Raw genomic sequence first — 13,995 nt, 5'->3', positions numbered from 1 at the left:
AAGAATCGATGGCTGTCCTTCCCTATCCTCAGTCTGGTTTTCTTTTCCCTTTTTAAAAAAGTTTTATTTATTTAAGGAATCTCTGCACCCCATGTGGGACTCGAACTCACAACCTGCAGATCGAGCGTCCCAGTCTTGTTTTCTTAGATGTTAAGTCATCTTGCTCTTCAACAAATCACTCAGCCTCCCATAATCTATCTGGAAAGTAGGATTAATAGTACCTTCCTCGCAGAGTCGGTGGGACCATACCTTAGATCCCGTATGTAAAGAACTCTGTAGGGTGCAGATTCACAGCAGGAGCACAAGAGACTGTTGCTCAGGGAGGAGACTAAGGGACAAGGCAGGAGGAAGAAAGTCGGGTGGGGGGGATCACTCCCTGGGGACCTCCATCTCCCACCTGTCCCTTCTGGCCTAGGCCTTGCTGTGGAGCTGAGGATGGGCAGGTGGAGGACAGTCCCTGCAAACGCCCACTCCTGGTGTCCCCCGTCCTCCCCTGAGCCTCATGGAACAGGGCAGGGCAGAGGTCCCAAGGCCACGGGGTACTGAAGAGGATGGAGGTGCTTCTTCCTACGGGGCTGACAGGATGGTCCCCAGGGAGCCACCCAAGAGCCAGAGCCCTCATCAAGATCACCAAGGCTGGGGCGCCTGGGTGGCTCAGTGGGTTAAAGCCTCTGCCTTCAGCTCGGGTCATAATCCCAGGGTCCCATTGGACTCTCTGCTTGGCAGGGAGCCTGCTTCCTCCCCTCCTCTCTCTGCCTGCCTCTCTGCCTACTTGTGATCTCTGTCTGTCAAATAAATAAATAAACTCTTTAAAAAAAAAAAAAAAAGAATATCGCCAAGGTTGAGCATTGAGCCCGAATGCCGATGGCTGCTGATGACCCAGATGAGGGAGACTTGGAGTGTCCTGCTCTTGGAAGATGTGGATTTGGAGCCAACCTCAGACTGCTCACTGGTGGAGAGGCCGCCCTGGTGCCTGACTGTCCCTCTCCCTCCACCACGGTCTCCTCCTCTGGCTCCCAACCACCCTCAGTCTTTGTCATCCAGCAGGACTGGAGCGCTGGGGAAAGAGGTGCTCTGTGCTCTAGCTCCTGGAGAAGTCAGAGCACACCCCCCTTGTCAGGACAGAGCAGCTTCTGGGAGCCTCGGATTTCTGGCCCCGCCCCTCCCCTCTCTGGATTCCGGAGGGGCCTGGGGACAGATGCACTGTTTAGAATTTCTTCAGAGAGGCAGCCAACAAAGACATTCTTTCTATTCCTTGGGCTTCCCTTGCCCCAAATGGGAGATCAGAAGATCAGTGTGGAGACAGCTGCACAGGCAGCCTGTCCCCTGGGAGATCCTGTCCCAGCCTCAGGGAAGCAACGGTCAGGAGCTGCCTCTTCCGCTGGCCTTGAAAGGGGCGCCCACGCTGACGTGAGCTGTGAGAGCAGGACTTGGGGCCCTGTGCCAGGAGGGACTGGCTCTGCCACTTACTGCCTGTTCATTTGGGGTCCCGCCCTTCTGTAACCATGTTGCCTCATCTCCAACGTGGGATAAACATCCCTCCTTTCTAGGGCTCTTATTGGGACTGGATGAGTTGATGTGCATAATAGCTTCCATTATGGTATCTGGCAAATTCCACGAGTCCAGGAATTACCAGCCCCCTTCTCTGCCCTAGAGCAAGGGTCAGATGACTTTCTGTACTCAGCACAGACTAACGTGGGGTATGTGGGTATGATGTGACTTCTAGCCCCCAGGAACCCCAGTTCTGGAAAATTCTTTCTCTTTTTTTTTCAACCCAAGTTTTCTTGCATTTGGGATCTTGAGTCTTTCTGCTGTTGCTTGCTTAGGCCTTGTCATAATCCAGTAAAACAGGACATGGAGGAAGAGAGGACTGGTGAATGAGACAGAGAGAGAGATGGGCAGAGAGACAGAAAGCCTTCCTACAGTAATGAGCTCCTTGGAAGACAGGAAGAGAAAGGGTCAGAACTTCACCGTCCTGAAATTCTACTATTCTCTACTGTTCGGAAAGGCAGGGAGCTATTGGCTCACTGTTCTCCCAGTCCCAGGCGTGCTGGAAGTCCTGGATCTCTAGGAAAGAGGAAGCAGGCAGCGCGGGAACCACAAGGGCACCTCTCACCTTTAAGACTTCCCACTCCGTTTGCAACGTGTGTGTTGTGTCTTGGTCCAAGCCTCAGCTGGCCACGTGAGCTCCGGGAAGCGCTTTTATCTTCTGGAGTTCTTGGTTTCTTCATCTCAAGAATGTGACTAAAAATCCACGACTTGTCTGCTTGCGGGACTGGCCTGAGGATCCAAAGGAGGGGTGCCAGGCATGCAGGGGACTCAGAGGAGTGCAATTGCTGCTACGTGGGTCCAGCCAGATTTGGGGGGGCCCCCACCCCCACCCCTGCACCATGGCCCCCCACCTTGAGTGATTGCCTTGGTAACAGAGCACCTGGTTAACTCCTACTTCTCCCTCAGGTTTTAGCTTAGAAATTTTTCCTTCACAGTCTGCTGGCCTCTTAGATGGGGTCTCCCCCGTACGCTCTCACAGCCTTCTGGGGATTCCTCTTATGGTCTGTATCATGAGTTGTGTGGTGTGGTTGTGTGACTGTTGCACATGTGTTCTCTGTGCCAGACTCGAAGGTCCACGAGGAAAAGGAGTGTTACACGTCAAAAGTCTGTTACACGTCATCTCATCGCCAGCGTGGAACGTAGTGCCTAGCCCATGACAGGTCCATGTTCAATCAGACTGCCTGCCTCAATTCTTGTTTTCTTCCTTCCTTCCTTCTTTCCTTCCTTTCTTTTTAAAAAAGATTTTTAAAATTTATTTGACAGAGACACAGTGAGGGAGAGAATACAAGCAGGGGGGTGGGAGAGGGAGAAACAGACATCCCACTAAGTGGGGAGCCCAATGTGGGGCTCGATCCCAGGACCCTGGGACCATGACCTGAGCCAAAGGCAGAGGCTTAACAACTGAGCCACCCAGGCACCCCCTCAACCCTCTTCTGTGCTTCAATCAACACGGACGCCAAGGACCCACTTATTGCATCCCCCTTGTCCAACATCTCCTTATAAGGAGAAGGGTGACATCTCTCCTCTCTTCATAATTCAAGGAACAAGTCAGCTGCATCACAGTTGGCCTTCCTCCCGTCTCCCATCACAGCAGACCTCACGGAGACGCCAAGGTTGCAGGTAATGGTTATATTTATTTATTTCTCTTTGCGCAAGGCTGCCCTCTGGTGGTTAATCGTGGAAGAGAGCAATGCCAGGATGGATCTCCGCGGGCTGGTGGAGCCGAGCTCCAAGGCTGTTCAGTGAGCCAGGGACAGGTGAGCGCTACAAAGAGGGCATCCAGATGAAGATTCCTGTTAGTCTCCATCCTTATGAACAGCTCCTTCCAAATCTAGCAGGAAGCCGTTGGTCTAGGAAGAGCGAGAAAAGACAGTCCAATGGAAACCCCACCCTACCCATAGTGGGTAAAATAGTCTGCTTTCTCCTCCATGGTGAGCTGGCAAATGCTTAACAACCAGCTTTGTCTCTCTCTCTGAAAGAATCCCAGAGTGTAGCATGTACTGCTGTCTGTGGTGTAAATACTCTCACCATGACCAAGCTCAATCTGCCAATGTGATGTCCCTGAGTGTCGCTGGGAAGAGATGAGCACCAGGGGCAGGTCATTCCAGAGTATGTCATAGACATAAGCTCAAGAACATGGTTACGAGTAAAATATAGTAAACTAATTAGAAAGGAATGAGTTTGAGTATTTATTGCATTTATTTTCCATGTAATGTATTTAAATGCGAGCTGGCAATTTAATCTTTAATAAAAGCTGTGTTTAACGAGAGGCTTGCAAAAATCCTACACTTGATCTTAGCCAGAAGGCCGAGAAGCAATACAGCTTACAAAATTCTGGGAAATGTAATAATTGGTGCTGCGAGCCTAGTAGTAAGAGCTGGCTAAAGCATGCCACTGCTTCTCCCCCTTCCTCCTTCTTTTTCTCCTCTTCCTCTTCCATGACTTCCCGGCATTCCCTGTATGTAGGAGGGATGGGGACTCTCGAAGCTTTGCTGCAGACGCTGATCTCTGAGTCAGGAGCCATAAGGTGTTAAGGAAAGAGGATGAGAAATGCAAATTTGGCTACTGAAGGACATTTATGTACGCGAGTGTATGTGTGTGTGTGTGTGCACGTGTTTCTGTGTGTGTGTGTATCGATTCTGTATACGTATGTCTCTGCATGGGTGTGTGTGCATGGGTGTGTGCGTGTGCATGCATATAGAAGGTGGCTGAAGGGAGTAGGGGTGAGTTTTGCAACTGGTTCCTGGCTGAACGGAAGACCACCGTGCGGGGGCAGTCGTGCTTTGGGAGGCGGTGAGGGCCCCTCTCCGCGTGTGTGTGCGGAGCAGGCGAGCTAGCAGCAGCGGCCGGTGGGGAGCCGAGGCAGGCAGAAGTAGGCGCTGGGGAAGAGGCCCAGGTTGATGGGATTGCCGTCCAGGCGGATGTCCTCCAGCCGCCTCCGGCTGTGTTTGTGCTCCTCAGTGTCACAGAAGGCGTCGCTCTGCACGGTCTCGATCATGTTATTCTAGAAAGAACACACAGACAGCTGCTACCCCTCTGCCTAGAGAGGGCCCTGAGGCAGCGCCGAAGGCGGATCTCAGCTTCCCTGGCAGCTCCCTTCCTGAGGCTGGGGAAACTGAGGCACAGAAGGCCAAGGCCATGCAGCAAGGGGCGAGGGGAGGTGGCCCGTGGAGGATGGATGGAGAGTGAGGGGAGAGAGTTAGAGGGATAAGGCAGGAGGATGAGACAGAGGGGACGGGAAGGCAGGGGAGGAACGAGCAGTCCGCTGAGATGGGATGGAGGACATGGGGGCAGGAAGCATTTTCAGGAGAAGGAGAGGAAGGCAGTCACCCCGAGGCTGTAGACAACGGCCTGGGCTAGACCTCCGATCCCTGCCTCCAGTGAGCAATCAGTGAAGGAGACGCCCGTCACTGCCTAAGGAAGCTCCCAGTTATCTGACCTCCGTGTCCCTGGCCCCGGTCAACGTTCTTGCCCTTGGGGTGTGGCTTACCTGCAAGTGCAGCAAGCGTAGGCTCAGAGGCAGAGGCCCGGGGATGGAGCCCAGAAGGTTGTCAGCCAGGTAGAGGAACTGCAGCTTCTCTAGCGCCTGGGGAGCAGACAAAGGGTACGGGAGGCTGGCAGATGTTCTTGGACCCGGCAGGGATGGGCGCATGATGTCACCCCATTCATTCACTGAGGGTCTCCTGAGCCTCAGCCGTGGGCCAGGCTCGGCACTGGGGTGCTGCAGGGGCTGCCCAGCCTCTCAGGAGCTCACAGGCACCAACTCCTACTGGATGCAGAAGGATCGGGGCTGCGTTGAGGCCTGGCAGCTGGGGGAGCATGTAGGGCTGGTCAGCTGGTAACGAGGAGCAGGTGAAGGGTGGGCGAGGGGCAGGGAGGGGGTGGGAGGGGGGACGCTTTCAGTCCAGCCTCAACGTTTCTGCCATCAGAAAGGGATTTTCCCAAATGAAAAGTCTCCAATGCTAAGCCCGGGATGGCTGTGGAGAGCATGTTCGGGAGCTAGCCAGAGCTTCAGAATGAGAGCCACGGGCACGCGAGGCAAACCAAGTCTGCGTGTGTGAAACAGTGGCGAGGACTGGGGGGAGGTCGGGTCCACGCCGCAATTCGTTTCCGCACTGGAACCGCTCCGGGAGCTCAGCCCAATTTGCGCTGGGGGGTTAGCCCTTCCCATCAGAACCGGCCAGCCAGCGAGCAATCAGACTGTCTCCCACAAGCATTTGCTCACAGAAGGACAACGGTTAGTCAGTTAGTGGCGGGTTTTGGAAAAAAAGGTTTCTGTAGAGTTTGGGCTGGGGCCAGCACTATGGCAAGTCCCATGCAAGCCCGTGTTTTCGGGGAGCAGAAGCTGCGGGTGCAGACAGGTGAATGGAAGGATGCTCGGAGAGAAGCCAAGAGACGGCATACCCGGGAGACAGAGAGGGAGAGCTGCTGACCTTGACTTCCAGTACCACCTGCACACCGCCCCCATTTCTAGTAACGAGGCCTGAATTTCCTTTTCCTGGAGATTCATGGCTAGCACGTTGTCAAACACCCTTTCTTTCTTTCTTTCTTTCTTTCTTTCTTCTTCTTTTTTTTTTTTTATTGTAAGGACTTTTTTTTTTTCATTTATTTATTTATTTTTAAACTTTTATTTTATTTTATTTATTTTTTTAAAAAGATTTTTTAATTTATTTTATTTATTTGACAGAGAGAGATCACAAGTAGACGGAGAGGCAGGCAGAAAGAGAGAGAGAGAGGGAAGCAGGCTCCCTGCCGAGCAGAGAGCCCGATGCGGGACTTGATCCCAGGACCCCGAGATCATGACCTGAGCCGAAGGCAGCGGCTTAACCCACTGAGCCACCCAGGCACCCTTAAAACATTTATTAAAAAATTTATTTGACAGAGATCACAAGTAGGCAGAGAAGCAGGCAGAGACAGAGAGAGGAGGAAGCAGGCTCCCTGCTGAGCAGAGAGCCTGATGTGGAGCTCGATTCCAGGACCCTGGGATCATGACCTGAGCTGAAGGCAGAGGCTTTAACCCACTGAGCCACCCAGATGCCCCTAAACACCCTTTCTTGCATCAGAAGCAGTCTCTTGGCAGCAGCAACAACAAAAAGTTTAATACAATAATGGGAACAGATGAAGAAAATGGGGTTTGATGATTAGACGCAGGACAGGGTTGGAGCAGGGCTGTCCCATGAGGGCATGGGATTTGTGTGTGTGTGGCTGTGGGCAGGGGTGGCAGCAGGGAGACGGTGGGCTACAGGCCCTGGCTCACCCTGAAGGCTCCAGGCTGTATCCCCGAGCTCCGGAGCCGGTTTTGGCGGACGTCCAGGACCTCGAGGCTGGTGGGCAGCGCAGGCAGTGCCCCCAGCTGGTTTTCTGGAAGGATCAGATCCTGCAGCTCAGGCAGCAGCCGGAGGGCGTCATCATCAATGGAGGAGATAGAATTGCTGGAAAGGTTGATCCGCTTCAGTTTTGCTGTGGGGCATGGGGGAGAACACAGAGAGACATGGGACCTACCATGTTTCCTCATTCTTGCTGGACCCACCTGGACCCCGCTCCATCCCTTTTAAGATAGGGAAAGCCAGTCTGTTCTCCACCTGTATGAGGTCCAAGCCAGGAGATATAATGTCATAAACCAGGAACCCCGGGGGAAAGCCCTCAGATTCTGCAGTGCTCTCTCCTGGAGTTCTGCCCTGTGGGGCGGCTGTCCACCTCGGAGGGGCTCGGTAGAAGGCAAGACCCGACAGGCCCACCAATGTCTGGACCCATTCTACCGCCGCCCCCCGCCCCTGGCCCCTTCACTGCTGGTTTACAGAAAAGGTTGCCGTGACCCTGAGGGCTCTGGGAATTAGTGGCAGGATCTGGATGAGAGCCCAGGTCTCCTAGCAGAGGCAGGGTAGAAGGCATCAAGGAGCAAAAACACACAACAAACCACAATTAGGCACATCGTGTCAGGGCTGTGGGGCTGAGTTAGCCTGGTCTGTCCAGAGACCGGGAGGGCACAGAGCTACAGCGGCTTGGAATCTGAAAATGTAGGCTTGTATCTTCCCTTTTCCAGCTTTCCAGAGCTTTGGGGGGTGCAGATGAAGACAGGACACTTTATTATCCAAAATCTTCAAGGGAGGGGATTAGAAAGGCTTGGGGTTATTGCCATTGGGTTGCTGCGAAGACTGAAAGCTAAGGGGGAAAGGCTAAGTCACGTGGGACACTGTGTCTGTGACTGTTCGTGGAGAGGGGGCACAAGGCAGGGGGGTCTGGGGGTTCCGGGGGTTCCCCCGACAGGCTCGCCCTCATCTTCTGCCAGGGCACCACGTACTCAGCCCTTTGAAGTCTCCGGCTCGGATCTGGCGGATGCGGTTGAAGCGGGCGTACAGGTAAGCGGTTGTCTTGGGAAGAGGAGGGATGCTCTCCAGGTTGGCATCGTCACAGTACACAGAGGAACCAAGGCACACGCAGACCAAACAGGTGGGCAGGTCTGGCCCAGGTGGAAGACAGAACAAAGGGAGACCCTTCTCAGTCCTCCTTTAGCCTCTGGGACCAAAGGTCCTCACTCAGGGAGCGTCTGAGCCATGGCCGGAATGGAACGACACAGTGCGCGGAGGCCGTGCTGGGAGCCGCTCCCAGCCTGGCACTCAGCCCCCAACCTAACAGAGGCAGACCCATTACCAGTTACTACCCAGTCCTGGCCCACTGGTGCTTTTTTCAGGCTCCAGTCCTCTGCAGGTTTTCCTGGGCTTAGGTGGGTGTCTTAGGACATCCACTGATCTCTTTTCCATAAGGCTCCTCTCTGGTGCCCAAAGGCACAAGGAAGATGAAATAAAGCCAGAATTAAGTGGACTGGCCAATGGTTACTGGCTCTGCCAGCTGCCTTGTGGGCGAGGAGTAAGACATGGCCTGTATGGCTCCAACAAGCACAGGAAAGTCACGAGTGACAGCGCTTGCCTAGAATTCATTTCCCTTCTTAGGGTATCAGCATCCCAGTTTTCTGCTGGGCAACAGCTCTCTCGTGTTATCATTCCATGGCCGGTGGTCATTAGACATGGGCCAAACTGTTTTCAAAACGTTGGGAGGCTTTCCTGGCTCATTTGACTGAAGAGCGCAGGTGGTTTCCATCACTCACCATTACAAGGGACAGAGTTGATGGGGGACCATCGGCCATCCAACTCAAGGGGGAGGTTAGTTAGCAGTGACACAGCCCCACGAGGAAGAGGCAGCTCTTCTCTGCAGGCAGGGGCCAGGGTGGGCAGAGCAGAGACGATCTCAGCATCCTTCTTACCCCAAGGCCTTGAATGGCAGATCCAGCTGAGGCCCTTTATGGTCTCTTTAAGCCCGAGATCCTGTAGCTCTGAGAGGTCACGGATTCCTACCGATGCCCCAATACCCTAGATCCACCCAAGACAGATATCTCAAGAGAACAGGAGCCAAGGACGCGCGAATCAGGAATTAATTGCATCCCGCCTCTGCTCCAGTCCTGATCTCCAGCAGAGTGCCAACCCCTTACTGCCACATGCACCAGCATCCCGGGCTCCAGGAGGGCATCAGGGAGGGGAAAGAGCCGCTAAGAGGGAATTTAGAGCCGAAAAGCAGTAGGACTGCTTCACTTGCCCCCATGCCAAGTGACAGCCACAAAGTTATTTATTCTCCTCAACAGGCTTTTAATTGTCTCTAATCTAATTACCACTCAACCTGGTCCCCTAGTGATGCTATTAATTAAGGTAGGGTAGCTCTGCTAGGCAAGCAGAGGGTTGACTTCCCCCCCACCCCGCCTCCAATTTGTGCATTCACTCAAAAGCGTTAGGGATAGCCAGCCTCTCCTTTTGGGTTTCTTTCCTTCCTTCCTTTTCTGACTGTGCCCATTTCTCCTCTTCTCCCTTACAGTGAGATCTAGCCCTGCCCTTTCACTCCCGACCCTGACCACACTTCACCGTGGCAGGCCTGGTACTGGGTCATGGCTGCATGGCCTGTGAACTACGTGCCCTGTGACCTATGACCGTGAACTCACCATGGCTGCCTGGGGAGTCCAGGAAGCCCAGTGTTGTAAGCCTGTTCGTTGGCGGCTTGGAGGAGAGTGACCTTGGAGTCACTGTGCTCTGAGTGGAACTGACCCTGGTTGGAGGAGCCGGGCTGCTCACTTTGACCTGGGGACAGAGCACATAGCACACAGTAGGCCAATTTTTGCTTGAAAAGGACTTTCCTGTGAACTTTGGGCCTCGGTGACCAGTTTCAAACTTGCAACAAGTCACTGTGGAGAAAGGGGGAGGGAGGAAGTCAACTTCCTAAAGTGGGGCTGATGCAGCGTCTTCCTTATATGGAGAAGGGAATGGACCAGCAGAGGGGAGCGCAGGGATCCAGCAGGCAGCTGGCCGCCCAGCTGGGCCAGAGCTAGAATCCACGTCTCTGGAGAACCCAGGCCGAGAGCCCAGGCCAGCACTGACCAACACACATAGCTACTGGGTGCAGGCTTCGGATCAGCCCCTGCAAAGGCCAGGAAGGGCCGAGAAAGGACTTCAGACTCGAAGATAGCCTGAGAGCAGACAGGGTCATGGAGCTGCTTTTTCCAGCGAGTGTGTGAAGACATGGTTGACCCCGTCCCTCCCACAGCGCTATGGATTCTGGTCTGACTTAGGGGCAGGGGGACAGATACAGGACTTTTAAGGGGGGTGAATACCGCCAGGTTTACTACAAACCAACCAAGAAATTGGACTTCTGTTGTCCTCTTTCTTAGTATCATCTAAGTGACAAGTTCCCACAGAGGGACAAGAATCTCTACCTCCTGGAGAAAGAAGGGGAGGCTGAAAGCCAGGCCCCCAGCGCCCAGTGTCGTCAGGGGAGCGTCGCTGTTCTGCTGTGTGCCCCTTACCTCAGGGAGCTGGTCCCCATAGTCCGTGAGCCCCTCATAGTTGCTCAGGTCAATGACCTCATCGTAGTTGTCCGGGCCCAGGACATAGTTGCCCAGGAGCCCGTAAGCATCGCTTTCCCCAGCCGGATCTCTCCTCTTCCTCCCCTTCGGGAGAGAGACAGTCCCTGGCCCCAGCAGCACCAGAGCTAGCAGGCTCAGGAAAGCCGTTCGCTTCATGGGGGTCCCCGGGAGGAGGCGGCCGCTGAAATAAGGAAGAAGCTGAATCACCTCAGAGTCCAGCCCTGCGGAGTGGGCAGGAGGAAGGGCAGTCGTCTGTCTCTTCGCCATGGGAGCAACTCACAGACTCGCCCCACTTCCTGCCACCACACCGGAGACTCAGGCCATTCCTGATACACTAGTGCGTTCATGGCCTTGGCAAGCCCCCTGAGGCTGGGGCTATGTGTGTGGCGGGGGGCTATGTCTCCTGACTGCCCCTCCCACCGCCACCCCACTTTAGTGCCTACATGCTTTGCACACACACTTCTACTCACTCACACAGGCCTGTGTAGACACCCGGTGAAGGCTCGTTTACTCATCGCACACAACCACACACACCAAGTACTGCCATTAGTCACTAAGCCAGATTTAGAGAAACTTCGTCATCAAGGAGTCTTGTGCTTTTTAAGAGATTATGCATTCTGTCACCCCTTTGTTCAGCAACAATTTATGGGGTGTCTATTATGTCCCAGGCACTGGACTTACCTCTGGGACTGCAGAAAAAAACAGGGCACACCTAGTGCCCTCACAGCACATGGGTTTAAAAACGGACATATGATCTAAAAAAGGATGTCGGTTTACAAAATACTTTCTAAATGCAGCTTTTTAGAAACAAATGACTGCAGAAATGAAAGTGTTCTTCGTAGGTGGTTGTGGGAGTGTGTCCGCATCTAGAGCATTCCCTAGGTGTTTGCGCACGTGCCCAGGTGATTCTGTATGTGCGTGATGAGCGTGTGAGCACATGATGAGCGTGTGTAAGTGTATGCACACGTGCACAGACCAGGGAAGGAGTGTGTGCGGCGTGGGTGTGAGGAATCTGATGCATCTCCGATAGTGTAGCCCTCCCCATAGCCGGCTATGGAAGAGTCTAGCAGATTTTCCCCCTCTGTTCATTTTCGCTGGGCTAGAGGTAAGCCCTTTGCAGTAGCAAGAATGAGCTCTCCATCAGAGCCTTCCCCCTCTCCCACCCTCCAGCTTCTCTAGCCTGGAGTCCTAAATTCCCTCCGTTCTCCCCCAGCCCCAGCCGGCCACTGGACTGCACCCTAGCTCCTCATTTCTATACCAATAAGCCCAACACCCCTCAAACCGTGAACCTTACCCCTCGCTTATTCTTGTTGCAGAACAGAACCTCACAGCTTCCAGAGAAGTGGGGACTCTGGTGGCAAGGTCGTCTGCAGTGGGCCAGGGTTGGGCGGGGAGCTGGCCAAGGGGGCATGTGACCAGTCAGACTTCTCTTCTTCCTGGTGTCCTGCTGTTCCTCCTCCTCTTTGCTCAGCGGGTCCCCCATTCCCGTGTTCTGTTTGGGGAGAGGGAGTTCTCCTCTCTCTCTCCCCACTGGCTCCATTCCCCCTTCCCGCCCCGCCATACCCCTCCCCACCGCCCACCCTCACCTCTCCTCTTTCTCTGTCTGCTGCTTTTCTCTTTTCAGAAACACTGTTGAGAGGGCCGGCAGGTTCTTCTTTCTAAGGGAGCGGGTGGCAGGTGATGGAGCGCTCGGGAGGGACAGGGCTTGCCTCTCTAGTTTTTTTTCGGATGGTACCCAAAGATTCAAAGAGTCTGAGTGAAGGCACAGTGACCGCACAGCCACCCACCACCTGGACCCCCACATGGGACTGTGACTGAACAAAAATAACCAGAGGGAGGTGCTGAAGGCGGGGGCAGGGTCCAAGAGAAGGTGAATGGGGGATGAGGTAGGATTGGAAGACCAACTTCAAGTTTCCCAACGATGATGATGATGATGGCGGCAATGAGGATACAAGAAATTTTCTCATCTGCTGAGACCGAGCCCTGATCAGGAACCCCAGAAGCCGTTGGGTGGGTTCCTCAGGACGTTGAGAAGAATCCTCTTCCCCATGCCCCACCAAAGCCGTCTGTGTCAGAGACATTCTCTTTTCCTCAATGCCTTGTGTGGTGCCCGTGGTGTGAAGGCAGGAGCTGGGTGGGGTGAGGGGGTGGGTGCTGTGTGTTTACCTGAGTTCTTCAATGCTGCCTCCTGCTCTCTACTCCGCCCCCCTCACAAGATACTGAATCGTGGCCGTGAAGCTCCCTGAAAATCATCTAGTCCAAACAGCTTATCCAACAGACAAGAAACTAGAGATCCAGCTAGGTGCAGTGACTTACCCAAGGTCACACAGAGCCAGGGTCTGGGCCTAGATTTCCTGAGGCTCAGGCCTGAGCACTGTCCTTGGTTCATACGATCCTGCCCCTTTTCACCTGATCCCCTCCACCCTGCCCACCCCAGCTTGGAGATCATGTGCCTCAATGCCCTGGAAACAGACGGCATTGGCAGGACTCGTCTCTGTCCTGGCAAAGCCGGGGAAGGGGCAGATCGCCAGCCTGGCCCAGGGTACAGTGCACATGGTCTGCCGTGTTCCTGGGCACCAGCTGGCGAGGAGGCGGCATCCCCCAGCCCAAGGACCTGCTCACCAAAGGGATGCCGGTTCCCATGCCCCTGGCAGCCCACCATCTGGGGAGAGGCACCAACAGGGTCTCTGCAGTGGGGAGGGAGAGATAGCCCTGGAGCCAGCAGGATGCCCAGGAAGCAGATGGTACATTTGGCGCGCTGTCCTCCCCGACTTTCTCTCCACAGCCTGGGCTCTGCAGGCAGAGCCTAACCGTTCCCCCACTCCCGTCTCCCAAGGCAGGCTGCGCTTGGCTCTCCCTCTCATCCTACGCCATTTATTCCCTGCAAGGAAAGCAAATGCGACTGTTCATTCATTCCCCCTGCCGCCTGCTCCCACTCTCCCTCCCCACTTTCTCGGTGACACGTACCTACAATCGGTCCTCCCCCACGTGCTTTTTCAGCTCTTTGGGACCCCACAGGCACAGCCAGTCTCCTGGGGTGCATGCATAGGCTCCCCCCGCACCCCGGTAAAGACCCCCTTCCGATGCAGTAGTCTCATCTGGGACCCTCTCCCAGATTCTACTCGTGCTTTTCCTTTCCAAGCTCACCCGTCACACTCTCTCATTCCCGTGGAGTTCAGGACTGTCGGTGGCAGGTGTGTGTGACCTGTGTGAGAACACACTAACCCTCGGGCTGTGGTGGCGTGCAGCTCAGCTTCCTGCCAGCGGGCACAAGGGGGCCGGAGGGTCGGGGGCCCTGCTGATCCCGGGGCTCATTAGGAGAAGCACAAGGCGTGCTGATGGAAAGGAGGTGGCAGGCTGTGGGGACAGGAGTCTGGCCAGCTGACCCTGCTGCTGCCCTTTTCATGGGCGGGTGTGGAAATTTCAGGAACCCTCCTGCTTTTTGAACAACAGAGATATAGTCCCTGCTGAGGGCCTGTAACCACATAACTCTGTGACCTGAACACATTCCTCTCCCTTCCTCAGGCGCTTCTCCATGC

General features: G+C 54.6%; 1 protein-coding gene and 1 pseudogene across 2 annotated transcripts; both read right to left on the bottom strand.

Annotated features, from left to right (window-relative positions):
- Window positions 1–3,702: 3,702 nt before the first annotated feature.
- LOC132026359 (U2 spliceosomal RNA) lies at window positions 3,703–3,870 on the bottom strand (annotated as a pseudogene).
- On the bottom strand, window positions 3,796–12,093 carry OPTC (opticin). Of its 2 annotated transcripts, XM_059414084.1 has the most exons (8): window positions 12,043–12,093; window positions 11,751–11,948; window positions 10,397–10,637; window positions 9,539–9,674; window positions 7,853–8,011; window positions 6,809–7,011; window positions 5,042–5,137; window positions 3,796–4,555 (listed from the first exon to the last, which is right to left on the bottom strand). In XM_059414084.1, the coding sequence occupies exons 3-8, from the start codon at window positions 10,610–10,612 to the stop codon at window positions 4,385–4,387; spliced, it is 981 nt and encodes a 326-aa protein (XP_059270067.1). In that variant the 5' UTR covers window positions 10,613–10,637; window positions 11,751–11,948; window positions 12,043–12,093; the 3' UTR covers window positions 3,796–4,384. The 2 variants fall into 2 exon arrangements, with proteins under 2 accessions (XP_059270067.1, XP_059270066.1); XM_059414083.1 differs by lacking the exon at window positions 7,853–8,011.
- Window positions 12,094–13,995: the final 1,902 nt, after the last annotated feature.

The sequence above is a fragment of the Mustela nigripes genome, chromosome 10, assembly GCF_022355385.1.
Source record: "Mustela nigripes isolate SB6536 chromosome 10, MUSNIG.SB6536, whole genome shotgun sequence".
Taxonomy (NCBI): Eukaryota; Metazoa; Chordata; class Mammalia; order Carnivora; family Mustelidae; genus Mustela; species Mustela nigripes.
This window is presented reverse-complemented; position numbering and strand designations above follow the sequence as displayed.